Here is a 12,720-nt window from a genome sequence, read left to right on the forward strand (position 1 = left end):
ACATCCTGGTGGAATATTTAAGCACTGAAATGCAAGAATCCACACCACCTCCACCCCTTCCTTACAATGTCATGTAGTGCTTGTTAACATACTCGGTGTGTTCACCAATACCTCAAAGGAATAAATAATGCAGAACTGCAACCACCTCTGGCCAGGAGCTGTTGTAATTTTATCTGAAAGTTGAAACATTTCTACAGCTCTGTTAAATAGGAACAGAGTTTCACTGCTTTAACTACTGCTCTAGCTCAGCTGTACAGGAAGTTAAATTACTTAAACTATCTGCAGAGAAGGTTAGGTTGGTGAAAGTCTTTATACAGGCATTTGGATTAGTTTTAACTAGACCTAAAGCTAGTGCAGTTTTATTTTGTTAACCTCTTCAGCAAGTAACTGTTCAGTCAGTTCAACTGTTACTTAACATATCCTTTCTGTTAGACACTTAGAGCTGGACACACACAGAAGACAAAAGCCCTAAACTCTTTACCTCTTACCCAAGACTTTTTCCTTCACAGCAGAAAGCTCCCCAGTGCTTTCATTAGAGGAAGCCCTAGAGAATGCACTGGGAGGTGTGGGATGGCCAAGTGGATACAGGCCAGTGCCAAAAATGTCAAGAACCACATCCTTAATTCAAGGCATTTAGAATATCATATTCAGGTTAAGAATAGGTCTTAGCATACAGGGAAGAAGTCCAAAAATATTTATTTTAAAAAAAAAAAAGATCATTTTAACCTCTTAACACTTGATTTTTTGTTTCAGAAATCAGTTCTGCCATTCCTGTACATCCTACATTTTACATTATATGAGGAGGGCAAGGGGGAAGAGGAGTAAAGGGACATTGATTCAGCTAATGAACATTTCCAGCTTCCAGCAGTTGGTGCATCAGCTTGAGGTACCTCTGTGGATACAGCCTGCTCCTGTTCAGTCACGTATCGTCAACATCAGCAGCGCTGTCATTATCACTTGCCACAAGGACCTCTCTGTTCTCGTATGTCCAGAACCCATTCAGATCAATTAGAATGCTGGTAACAGTGTCTCCTTGACTGCTATTGATTAAGTCCTGAAGGGAGATTTTGTAAGGATCCTTAGGCTTCACCATATCAAAGATTTCATCCTATGAAAGAAAAGTCAAAATTGGGGGGAAAAAACAAAACCCGCACACATTAATGAGCAGAATAACGGCTACTTTATACCATATACAGAAAGATCATCGGGTAACTAGTGCCACCCACGCCGATTTACAAAAACCAGCTGTTAAGTCCCAAACCATTTAAGACACAAAGCACCATAACTGGCAACAGATAGCAGCAGTGGGTTCAGCTCCCACATCTCAAGTAAGAATTTGCTTTTCTGGGGAGTCTTTGGCCTCAAGGAGCAACATGAAACTCAGTTTGCATGTATGAGCTAAGTTTCACAGAAAACTTGTATTTTTTTAACGACTAAAACTGCTAAATGTAAAGTAGACAGTAATAAAGAGAGTTTTATAGACAGGTTTCATTAGTTACCAGCCAAAGGATGACTGAACCATAAAATAATATCTTCCAGGGTAAGGCACAGCAATGTGTGTTTAACAGGTATTTCGTCTACCAGGAGGGAAACTACTATAACCGTCGCACACCAGATTTCTTACAGGACAATTGCTAAAGAGAAATACTTTTTCAAACCTATGTTTGAAACATAGGACAAGTAAGATCGTCTCTACTACTCTGCAAGCAAATACACAACCTAGAAACTACAATATATCATAAGTAAATTATGAAATGCTTATTCAAATAGTTCACAGAGCACCGTTCAGTAAACCTAACCTTGACATCCTGAAAAGAAACTGGTTCTTGTGCGTGGATTTTCATTTGTTCCTGAATAGCCTAGAAAAGGAAGGAAAAAAGAAAAGGAAAGTTGGGAGTAGGTAGTGCAGTATTGTGCTGACACTGTAGGAAACACTTTTAATGCTTCTGCAGCTTAGGCTGTACTGTCCTGTCACAAAGCATTCGTGGCACAGCTTGCAATAAATTCTCTTCCACACGTGAGGCAAGGTGAGTTAAGGCAGAATCAAGGACACACGTAGCTCTAGGTTCAGTTATTAGTCAGTGTAAGTATCCACCTGTCACAGCGGCAGTGTCTGAGCGCTCTGCAAATGGGACATGCAGACACTTCAGTGTTATCACTCAACACTCAAACCTGAAGACAGTAACACACTCAGGCCAGAGGGGTCAGTTCTCTGACAAAGTGTGAAACTAAAGAGAGAAGGGACTAAAGAAAGCGAGAAGGGGAAGGTGACCCAGCAGGCAGACACAGCAGTGTGGCTACTCACACTCTCAATACTTTAAATATTGAACCTGTGTTCTGGGTGACCAGATAATAACGTGCCTATTTGAGCGTTTGTCCGTGCATGGAAGGGGTCTCCCAGTTCATGCCCCAAGTGGGCTTTTCTCGTTTTGAGCCAAACAGCATTCCCCACTGTTAGTTCTTTTAATACAGCACTATTTGAACAGCCTCATCAAACCTCTGCCTGCAAACAACAACTATGAACAAAACTGTTTCACTACCACAAGCTACTGCAGGACAACAAAACATCCACCCTACAGCAACAAAAAGAAAAACAAAAAACCCCCACTCACACACAGCAGTTTGGAGGAAGACTTTAACAAGCCTTAGGTTAATTTTAATAGCAACAACAAAAAAAAAAAAATCAAGCTTATTTTAAATCTGTTCTAGGAGTAACAGATAGAAATACAGAATATGAAAAAAAGCATTTGCAGTCAATACACTGAATGAAAAAATCGCAGAGCATTGCAGGCCCCTCACTGCATTTCATTATTTTAACTTCTTCTACTGAATTTTAGGATTACAGTGAATTAAAACCATGAGCTATAACCAAATAGAACCATCACAAGATATTTCATTAGGCGATTTTATGACAATTTAAAAAAAAGTCAATAAAAATATTTTTTCTAAACAAAATCAAACCACTTAATTTCAACTGCAGATAAAGTGTTGGAAATACCTTTTGAATTCTTTCCAAGTTTTGGAATATATTTTTTTAAAATTTTTTAAATCTTCTTACAAGTAGTTACTAGCCTCCCAGTGGGTACTGGTAATTCAAAGTGATTCCCTGCAGATCTGCATGCAGAAGCACACCGGCTATAACATTATAAACATAGAAAATAGCCTACCTGTATAAAGAGACTTACCCTAAAGAAATAATTAAGGGAAAAGACATTCAGGTATCCTTTGTTCTCTATATCCAGCAGTTTGAAAATATATTGCAGAGCTGCAGGCTCCTTTCTGTTTTCTAATGCAAGCACAAAGTCCAGGTAGGTTTTATAGTCCTAAAAGTAGATACAATCATGTTTATTACAGTCTTCTTTCTAGATTGATTTTGCAAGCAGGAACTTTATAATTGGCTACTATTTCATTGTAGGGGATCGGGCTGTTTTCTGAAAAAGACAACATGAAACAGAAAGTGGCTCCTACCACCAACATGAACAGAAAAGTTAGTTTCTAACGACTGCTGGTGATAGGAAATCCTGCCGTTTTAGAGGTAAAACAGGATGCCAAGCATAAATTCCAGTTAAATACACTATATATACTTTAAAACAATGTTTAATACGTCTTTAGACTGCTGAACATACCCAAGTACTGAGGAAAAGCCATATAAAAAGTTTTCATTACCACAAATTTAAGGTCCTGTGGCCGTATGCCTATGGTTACCCAGTGGTGAGCTATATGGCCCATTAAAGTATATAATCTGTAGTCCAGAGTAGGTAGTTTGGAAAATCACATGGTATAAACATTAATAAACATCAGAAATATGTATCACACTTTTCCACTTGTACCGATTCTTGGTTTCTGGATCAAGACATAGTTATGAGGAGGACCGAAATCCTTCAGTCCCATGGACATAATAACCGCGTCTGCCATAAGCACTTGCGCTGCCGTTCAGAGGGAGCTCAATCGGCTGGAAAAACGGGCTGGCATGAGCCTCAGTAAAGTCAAGAGAGGGAATACAAAATCCTGCATCTGGGGAGGAATAACCCTGAGCACCAGTACACGCTGGGGCCTAACCAGTCAGAAAGCAGCTTCCCATGGACCGGTGAGTCCTGCTGGGCAACAACGACGACGAACACGCGCCAGCAACGCGCCCTCGCAGCGCAGGCTGCTGACAGCGGCCGAGCTCCGTTAGCAAGAGCTTTACTGGCAAGTCAAGAAAGGTGACTCCTGCTCCACTCAGCGCTGCTCAGACCCTCGGAACGCTGGGCCCTGTTCTGGTCTCCCCTGCACGAGAGAGATGGACCCACTGTAGCATGTCCAGCAAAGGGAAACTCTAAGAGGATCTCTCACAATAATGCTGTGATTCTACAAAAAAAACCCCAACAACCAACCAACCAACAAACTGCTAAGGCAGCAGCAGGACTGTGTAGTGAATTTGTAGTTTATCACTTCTAGAGTTGAGTCATCTGAACGCAATATGTTAAGTAAAGCTTTTGAAATAAATACAGACACAAGTTTTTATTTTAACTCTAATTTAGTTAGACTTTATATTTTCCACAGCTATGGGAAGCTTACATCACAAATCACTGTTGTCTCCAAGAAGAAGTGGATAGGTTAGCTAACCTGCACTAGCCTCAAGTGTGTCACTCCTCCTTGGCTGTCTTGAAGGATTACGTGTAACTACAAAAAAACCCGCTACATCTATACATTTTTTCAACATGCACTTTATGTTACTGGATCTGCAAGAAGCTTTATCCTTAGACTGCCTGGATTTCCTATCACCTCTGCTCTTCAAAACAAGCATCTTGTCTTTAAGCCATGCGTGATCATCTTGCTGTTAGAAAATTAATACTCTAATCTGCTGCACGGTCATTTGTGTGCAAAATGATAAAAAAACCTTACTTTATCTCAAGCTACCCATTATTTTAAAGATTTTGAGACATTTCCCATCTCAATAAGACAAAGCTTTTCTATTTTCAACAGAATGAAAATATGTGACTACCATTTCACCATCGTAAGTTAAGCATTCCTGAAAGACACGATCCAAAAATATGTTGGTCAGAGTCCCTGTTCCATACCGGGACAGTTCTTCTTTGCTGAGCATGCCGTTGTGATCTTTATCAAGGTTTAAGTACTGACCTAGGGAGAAGGCAGAGATGGCAAAACACAATATACCTATAACAGCAAAGAAAACTCAGTGCATTTTTTAATTTATTTAATTTTCATCATAAAGTTAGTGCAGTTAAGTGGAAATATATTAAACATACAATAATATTAATAGAGCATCATAAATTAAGACAGAACATGGTGGGAGGGGAAGCAGGATTCCCATAAGGAGGTGTTAAGAGCTCTAAAGCTAATGGCTCAAAAGTGAAGGCTGCATTTAGAGAGAAAGGAGCAGAAGGCTAAGAGCATATCAAACATATCTGCTGTAAGTATGAAAAAAAGAGCCAAAGGTGATGCAAAAGTATAAACAGAACAGTGGAAGAGAAGGTAAGGGAGGAATCTTGCACCTTGTGCAACAAGAACAGAATGACAGAGGATAAAACTGTGCTAAAGAGCAAGTGGAGAACTGAAACTGCCAAGTCGGGAAGATCTGCTGAAAGGGTAGGTACAGGAGTTGAAAAGACAAGTTACCAGGAGAATTTAGAGGCAAAATCAAGCTAAGAACATGACTATGTCAGACAAGGCAGAGGGGGGGCGAATGATTCATGTATAAAGGAACCTACCATAAACTCTTAATGCAGAAGGAGCAGAAAACCAATTTGTTTCTTGACTTTCTTTAGAAAGTTCTTCATCCCTTAACTATGTGAAACATAAAAGTTAGAATTCAGAAAGAGTAAACTAAAGTACAATAGTATAGGCTAAGAGATCTTTACCTCCAGTAAGTCATCCAGGAAGCTGCAAGCTAAAATATCCTGTATCTTTATCTTCCCTGCAGCAAGAAAAGGAAAATGTATTTCAACAGTAACCCAGCCAACACATCTATTTGTCAGTTCTCATTTAGGTGGTTCTATTTAAAAAAGAAACATTCTGAGCAGAAAAAAAAAGCCTTTTTAATAAACAAATAATTAATAAAAAACACCTTCTAACACCAAGGGTAAGGCTGTAATTTAAGAGATCAAATAAAAATCGCTTTTAAAACAACTGAACAAAACTGGCCTCATATCGGCAGAAGAGGAGTTATCCTGAAGCTTCAAAAGCCAGAAAAATAGATTAAAAAAAAGCACAAGTGTTCAATATCAACTCAAAATATAAAATAAAAAATTCAAAGAAAGTGGAATAATAGAGTCTTTTAAGTGATACGATGTTTTTGCATCTTCAGAAACTGCAGATGTGACGTTAAGTCAATTCTGCTGGTGTAGCTTAGACTGGTACACAAACAGCTACGCAAAACAACAGCACTTAACTTCCCCCCTCTGCCATGTGTTTGTAATTACCTCTGCCAGAGGCCTCTGCCCACACAACCCTGATGTCTTTGACGGGCACAGCTAGATCTTGAAACCACGCGCAGTTTGTGACTTAAACCAAGGGTGGAGGAAAAAGCCATCTGTTGTTTGAGGGAGCTACATCTCCAGTAAGCATTAGCAGCCAGAGCTGCGAACCTTTCCTAATGAGTTCACGCGGGGCACAGAAATTCAATCACAGGAGAAGCACGTCACAATAAGCATTCTCGAGCGTTTCCCCAGCTCTGTGGATGTTCTGCCAGGCAGTTCTGCTGTTAGTTGCTGTGTTTTCTATTCGTTCTGGACACTTACAAAACTAGCTACCGCTAACGATGCGTTATGATGAAACAGCATCTTCTTTGTTAGTTTCTACAAGATAACTCCATAGCAGCACAGCTGATGGCTATTGCGTTAAAATTCATTGGCTGTGCAAGTAGACTAGCCCCCCATAAAGATTCATGGTCTCCAGTGGAGATTAATATTCAGAAAGAAATCACTGAATGGAAGTCTACAAAGACAACCACATACTACTTTGAAAACAGAAGTAGCTTTGGTGGAAACATCCTGAAAGTGAAAATACTCCCACACGTTTAGAATTTTGAAAATATGGACTTACCTGTTCTGAGGGGATCCAGAAAGAAGAAAAACTTTCTAACTGCTGTGCAGACATAGAAAGAGTAAAAAGATTTTTCTAAACCATCCAGTTGTGGTAAAGTAGGGATGAGTTCCAAAATATAGTTTTCTAAATCCTGCAGAATTAAGAAAGAAAAGAACATAAGCTTTCAACACTACTACTGTCGCATGTCTGCTGGATTCCACTCTAGCTTTCAAGTAGACTTTGCTAAAAGCACAATCCAGCAACGATGCAGGAAAGGAGCACGCAAGCAGGCAAACAGGGTTCTGTCTCCTTGCATGAAATCCTGGTCAGCTACTTGCACGTGTGATGCCATGACCAAAACAGTCTACAAATATAGCAGAAGATTAAGGTAGATCATTTTTACATGTAAATATAGAGGTATTCAACGGTACGTTTTTCAAATACCAGTGCATAAATCCTAATTGGATTATCCTGTTACTGAATACTCTTTTATATATCTTTTTTAAGTAGAGTAGTAACCAGAACCTTATTTACTTTATAATATTAACTCCTGTTAGAACAGAAGAATCATTTGAGGCCCACTCTAGCCATTCTTCGATTGTGATTTTGACTGCATCCTACTAAATTAAGTGCTAGTTACATGAAACCTTGATATCTGCTATCTCTTCTCCAGAGAATTACCCATATGTTAAAAATACTAGCAGCACTCTCACCACCCAGTCTCTAGAATACAGAAATTGCTATTTATTGAAACAAAAGTGTCCACCCCAAATCTAGATTATGACAAAAGTTTTTACAGAGTAAGAATGGGAGAAAACTGGAGCCTTTCTAGTGCTCTGTTATTTGAGTAAAGGCAGACATTAAGTTAATCAACACTTTACTTACCGATTCCCTGAGGTAGCCCTGTCCTGCCACGTCATATAAACTTAGACCTATTCTTGTCTGATGAAGCCATACTGTAAAACAGAAAACTTAATTACAATGCAAGAAATCTAGGGGATTTTTGAGGCTTCACCAGAACCTGAAGTTATTCTAAAGGCCACTAGGCACTGCTGCATATTAAGCGCCTTTCTCTAGTTCCCATTTTTCTGAGATTTAAGCAAAGCCACGCCAGGCACCAGCCCTGCTAAGAACTCCATTTCAGTCTCTAAGTTGGTAACGGTCGCAGGCAACAACGAGCACGCTGTGGCCACGACTGCCTTGGAAGAACTTAGCGGACACCGTGTGGTATCTGGTCCGTGGAATTGTATGAATTCGTTCTCTCTTGCTGACCGAGAGATCTCTGTAACAGCACCACGTAACTTTACCGTCTGGGTCTTCTCAGTACTGCCCGAACAAAGGAAATCAGAATCACTACATATATACAACAAACAGACCAAGGATATCTCCGGCTGAGAGGAGAGGTGGATTTCAGAGGGAGGGCAAACTCCCACCTCCTGGTAAGCAGGAAAAAAAAATCCCAAGCCTCCAGGAAAACAGTATTAGCAATCAAGTGCAAGATCCCACTGCTGTTGAAGAGAGCATCAAGTAATTAATAAAGCTTAAAACTGAAAATAAAGCAACTTCTCATTAACATAGAAGAAGCATCAACTAACCTTTTCGCATGACATAATTGAAAAACTGCATAATAGATATCCTCCCGTAAGGATCGTTATGGAGTAATTTGGCAAAGATCTTAGCTGTGAAGAACTGCCTGTAAAACATAAACACAAAGCTACTTCTGCGACAGACCCGGCTTCGGTATCCAAAACCTACAGACACTTTAAAATACAGTTTTAACAATGCAGAATGTGTTACATGTATTCAAAGACATTAATTTACTACAATACACCCATCAAGTGGTACCCTATCAAGAAACAATGGTAAACTCAATAAAAAGCCTTTGCTGCTCATGAGACTTCTCAGTGATGTGGGAGTTTTGAGTCTTCATTCAATTTAACTTCTCTTTGGTGCCATATATTTGGTAGCTTCCAATCTTATACAACAACATGCACAAAAAAGGAACTGCCAGTACTGACAACTCATCTGCTTCTGCCCAAAACTCAAGTTACAAAGTTATGTGCACAACAGCAGTCTCCAACAGGAGCATGAAGAAGGAATATTCACTATATGCTGTACACAGACCATCTGGTATGAAATTTTCCACCAGAAGATATTTGGAAAGGTTGGGCAGCATCACCGCAGACATGATTTCCTCTTCAAATACAAAATGTGATGTTTACTGGCCACTAACATAATAAAAATGCTCATGCTGATAAAAATTCCTGCTTCAAAAGGATGCAGTACCCCCATTGCAGACACCTCTGTCAGAAGCTCCCTCAGAGATAAAGGGCAACACACCTTTGCAGCAAGGATGGAAAACAACTAGTTCATATATAATGACATGGACCTGATTTTCTCTCACCATTAAACTGTTTCCATTTGTTTCAGCAACTGAAAGTTACAGCAGCACTTCGGTTTAGCCAGAAGAAGCACGTACAAGAAAGAAAGCCTTACTTGCATTTAGGTCCAGCTTTCTCCCCAACTTTCAAGAAGTTCTCATAGTTGATCATCGCTTCTTCCCCAATCATTGGTGATGTCTGATGTTTGTCCAGTAGAAACCACAGATTCTTAAAAGGCATTTATATTTGGTTAAGAAGGTATCTCTCTAGATGCGTCAACGTGCTTAAGACACGTAAGAAATGCAGCAAAAACCACGTTTTGTCTCAGTTAATCAGTACACATCATCAAGTTCATCTAGAAAAGCAAGCAAGTGGTATCTCCAGTGCTCTAAACTGGTGTTAAAAACACACACATGGTCTCTCTCACTCATTAGGATTTCTGTTGTCACATCCCTTTTGTCTTTGCAATGCAGTAAACTCAACCATCTTTGGAGTCTCTCTCAGTGATACATAAACAGGACTTATTTCCTCTTCTGGCCCACTACGGAAATTGTTGGAATGTGCTGGAAAACCAGCAGCCATTGATTTAGTCCTCATGTACATCATAACGAGAAAGCTTTGCATTGACATTAGCACCCAAGACTATGCAGCACTTCAGCTTTAGCTAGTCCTTCACAACCGGGCAGCGCGCCGAAACACAAAGCATCTTATCGCAAGAGTCTGCGGACACACAGGAGATAATCAGTGTCTGCAGAAAGAGGAAGTCTTGTCAGAAACCATCATGAAACATGCGGAAAATACTTCCTTACCTGCAGCTCTTCATTATCCAACAGCTCTCTACTTTTTCTTTGCAGAAAGACTGCTCTAGATTCTTCTCTCAGTTTCTGAAGCAAAACTTCATCTTCAGCTGGCAGCTGGAAACATTGGGTCAGTTTAGTTTTCTGTCCAGTGGTACCATTCAAAAACTAGACATGCAGCAAGTACTCTTAGGGCAATGTAACTTTCCCACAGCCGCAGGATAGGAGGCCTCACACATAAAATACACCCATCACTGTGTTTTCGGTCAGAAGAGGGCAGCACTTTCTCTTTTGTGGCAGGCCTGACTTTCACAAGTGAGAATGTCTACTAGACGTGTTTTGGCCAACAAAACAGACAGAAGAACACTTAGAATGAAAGTTCTGCCAAAGTCTACAGGCAAAGCTGCACAGCACTACCACGACTTGGATGGCTACGTACATAATCATCAGCTCAGACCTAGATACTTGACAACTCAATAGGCAAAAACTCATGATCCTAAGGAATATGGGTCCATGGAAGGTCAGACACCAGCCAAGCAGTCAAGTTCACAAGTGCCAAACAATACTGAGATGTCGAACTTGCGCTCCCATATTCCCCCATCCCAGTCTGATTCATCTCACACATAAGGCGCAGGATGAAGCATTTCTGCTGGATTACGCAAACAACAGATCTATCTTTAGTCTATAAGACCAATGACCGTTTTCATAAAGCAGCATCTCACTGTGTCTAAGCAGAAACAGGAAGATGTTTATTGATAATACAAAATCTACTTAAAATAGGAATCTTCTCTGAAAGCGAACAGCCAAGGCTTATTGCCTGATTAGCAAACTATTTCATGGCCTTCGACGAGAATTATCCAAAAGTGCTGAAATCCACAATTGTGCAAAAACAACGCTTAGCAATCCACATCATTCAGATTTCAGTCTCTGCCTGATTAGCAAACTATTTCATGGCCTTTGATGAGATGCTTAGGAATTCTCCAAAAGTGCTGAAATCCACAACTGTGCAAAAACAACACTTAGCAATCCACATCATTCAGATTTCAGTCTGCTTAAGGTTCCGAAGCTGAAGTGTCCCTTTGAATAAGCACAACTTTCCTTCTAACGCACAACAGCCTCTGGTTGAAGTTTATTTTCCCCCAGGGCTCAGTACTGGGGCCGCTCCTGTTCAACATCTTTATTAATGATTTGGACCAGGGGATGGAGGGCACCCTCAGTAAGTTTGCAGACAACACCAAGCTGGGTGAAAGCATTGATCTACTTGAGGGCAGAGAGGATCTCCAGAGGGATCTGGACAGGCTGGATCACTGGGCCAAGGCCAACATCATGAAATTCAATAAGGCCAAAAGCCAGGTCCTGCCCTTCGGCCACAACAACCCCCAGCAGCGCTACAGGCTTGGGGAGGAGTGGTTGGAGAGCTGCCAGGCAGGAGAGGGACCTGGGAGTGTTAATAGATGATCAGCTGAACATGAGCCAGCAGTGTGCCCAGGTGGCCAACAAGGCCAATGACATCCTGGCCTGGATCAGGAATGGTGTTGTCAGCAGAGGCAGGGAGGCGATCATGCCCCTGTGCTCAGCTTTGGTGAGGCCGCACCTTGAATACTGCACCCAGTTTTGGGCCCCTCACTACAAGAGGGGAATTGAAGTGCTGGAGAGGGTACAGAGATGGGCTACCAAGCTGGTAAAGGGCTTAGAACATGTGTCTTATGCGGAAAAGCTGAGGGATCTGGGGCTCTTTAGCCTGGAGGAGACTGAGGGGAGACCTCATTGCTCTTTACAACTACTTAAAGGGAGGCTGCAGAGAGGCAGGGGTTGGTCTATTCTCTCTAGTGGAGAATGACACATGAGGGGAAACGGATTTAAATTGTGTCAGGGGGGGTTCAGGTTGGATATTAGAAAGAATTTCTATACTGCCCAGGGAGGTGGTTGAGTAACCGTCTCTGGAGGCGTTTAAGAGAAGAGTGGATGTTGCGTTGGGGGGAATGGTTTAGTAGGTTGATAAGGCTGGGACAAAGGCCAGACTTGATGATCTCCTAGGTCTCTTCCAGCTGATACAATTCTAAGATTTTATTTGGATACCTTACTTACCCTGTAGTAAAATCTTGGTATGTTCGTGTATGATGTATTGCCACTTTTTCTTCCTCCTTTCCATTCCATGTAATATTTCGTGAACAACTCCATTTCTTCATCTTTCAGCTCTTGTTCACTCTTTTTGGCTGAGTAACACAGAAAAGAATTTTCACGTTGTACTCCAAACACAGTTTTAACAAGGAGCTTAAAAAAGAGGGAGGTAAACCTGAGACTTGTACTGCTGTTCAGTAACACGTAGACCAGGTGGAAATGAATGGAGCCTTCCATGTAAATGATCTAACAGACACATCGACTATGTCGCGTCTAGATTCCTCTCGAGTTCTCTGTTCTGCACAGCACCTCGCCCTGTCACTGCACCCACGGGCCGCGGCGGGACGCGCTACACCCACTCACAGACAGACAGACAGACAGACAGACAGACA

General features: G+C 41.1%; 1 protein-coding gene across 1 annotated transcript; it reads right to left on the bottom strand.

The window, feature by feature from the left end:
- Positions 1-681: 681 nt before the first annotated feature.
- Positions 682-12,417, bottom strand: PPP2R3C (protein phosphatase 2, regulatory subunit B'', gamma). The gene is made up of 12 exons (XM_009867862.1): positions 12,296-12,417; positions 10,220-10,324; positions 9,526-9,638; positions 8,625-8,722; positions 7,915-7,985; positions 7,048-7,180; positions 5,865-5,920; positions 5,715-5,790; positions 4,988-5,124; positions 3,186-3,323; positions 1,800-1,859; positions 682-1,108 (listed from the first exon to the last, which is right to left on the bottom strand). Exons 1-12 carry the CDS (start codon positions 12,386-12,388, stop codon positions 920-922), a joined length of 1,269 nt encoding a protein of 422 aa, XP_009866164.1. The 5' UTR covers positions 12,389-12,417; the 3' UTR covers positions 682-919.
- Between the last annotated feature and the right edge of the window lie 303 nt (positions 12,418-12,720).

The sequence above is a fragment of the Apaloderma vittatum genome, unplaced genomic scaffold (assembly GCF_000703405.1).
Source record: "Apaloderma vittatum isolate BGI_N311 unplaced genomic scaffold, ASM70340v1 scaffold10094, whole genome shotgun sequence".
In the NCBI taxonomy this organism is placed as follows: Eukaryota; Metazoa; Chordata; class Aves; order Trogoniformes; family Trogonidae; genus Apaloderma; species Apaloderma vittatum.

Bases quoted from the DNA above. Each gene is read 5' to 3' on its own strand.
- PPP2R3C (XM_009867862.1), bottom strand. From the start codon at position 12,388: ATGGAGTTGTTCACGAAATATTACATGGAATGGAAAGGAGGAAGAAAA. The intron at 5,921-7,047 runs GTAAGTCCATAT...TTCTTGCTGCAG, and splicing joins TCTGGATCCCCTCAGAACAG to GGAAGATAAAGATACAGGAT. The intron at 5,125-5,714 runs GTAGGTTCCTTT...CCTTCTCCCTAG, and splicing joins TTCTGCATTAAGAGTTTATG to GTCAGTACTTAAACCTTGAT.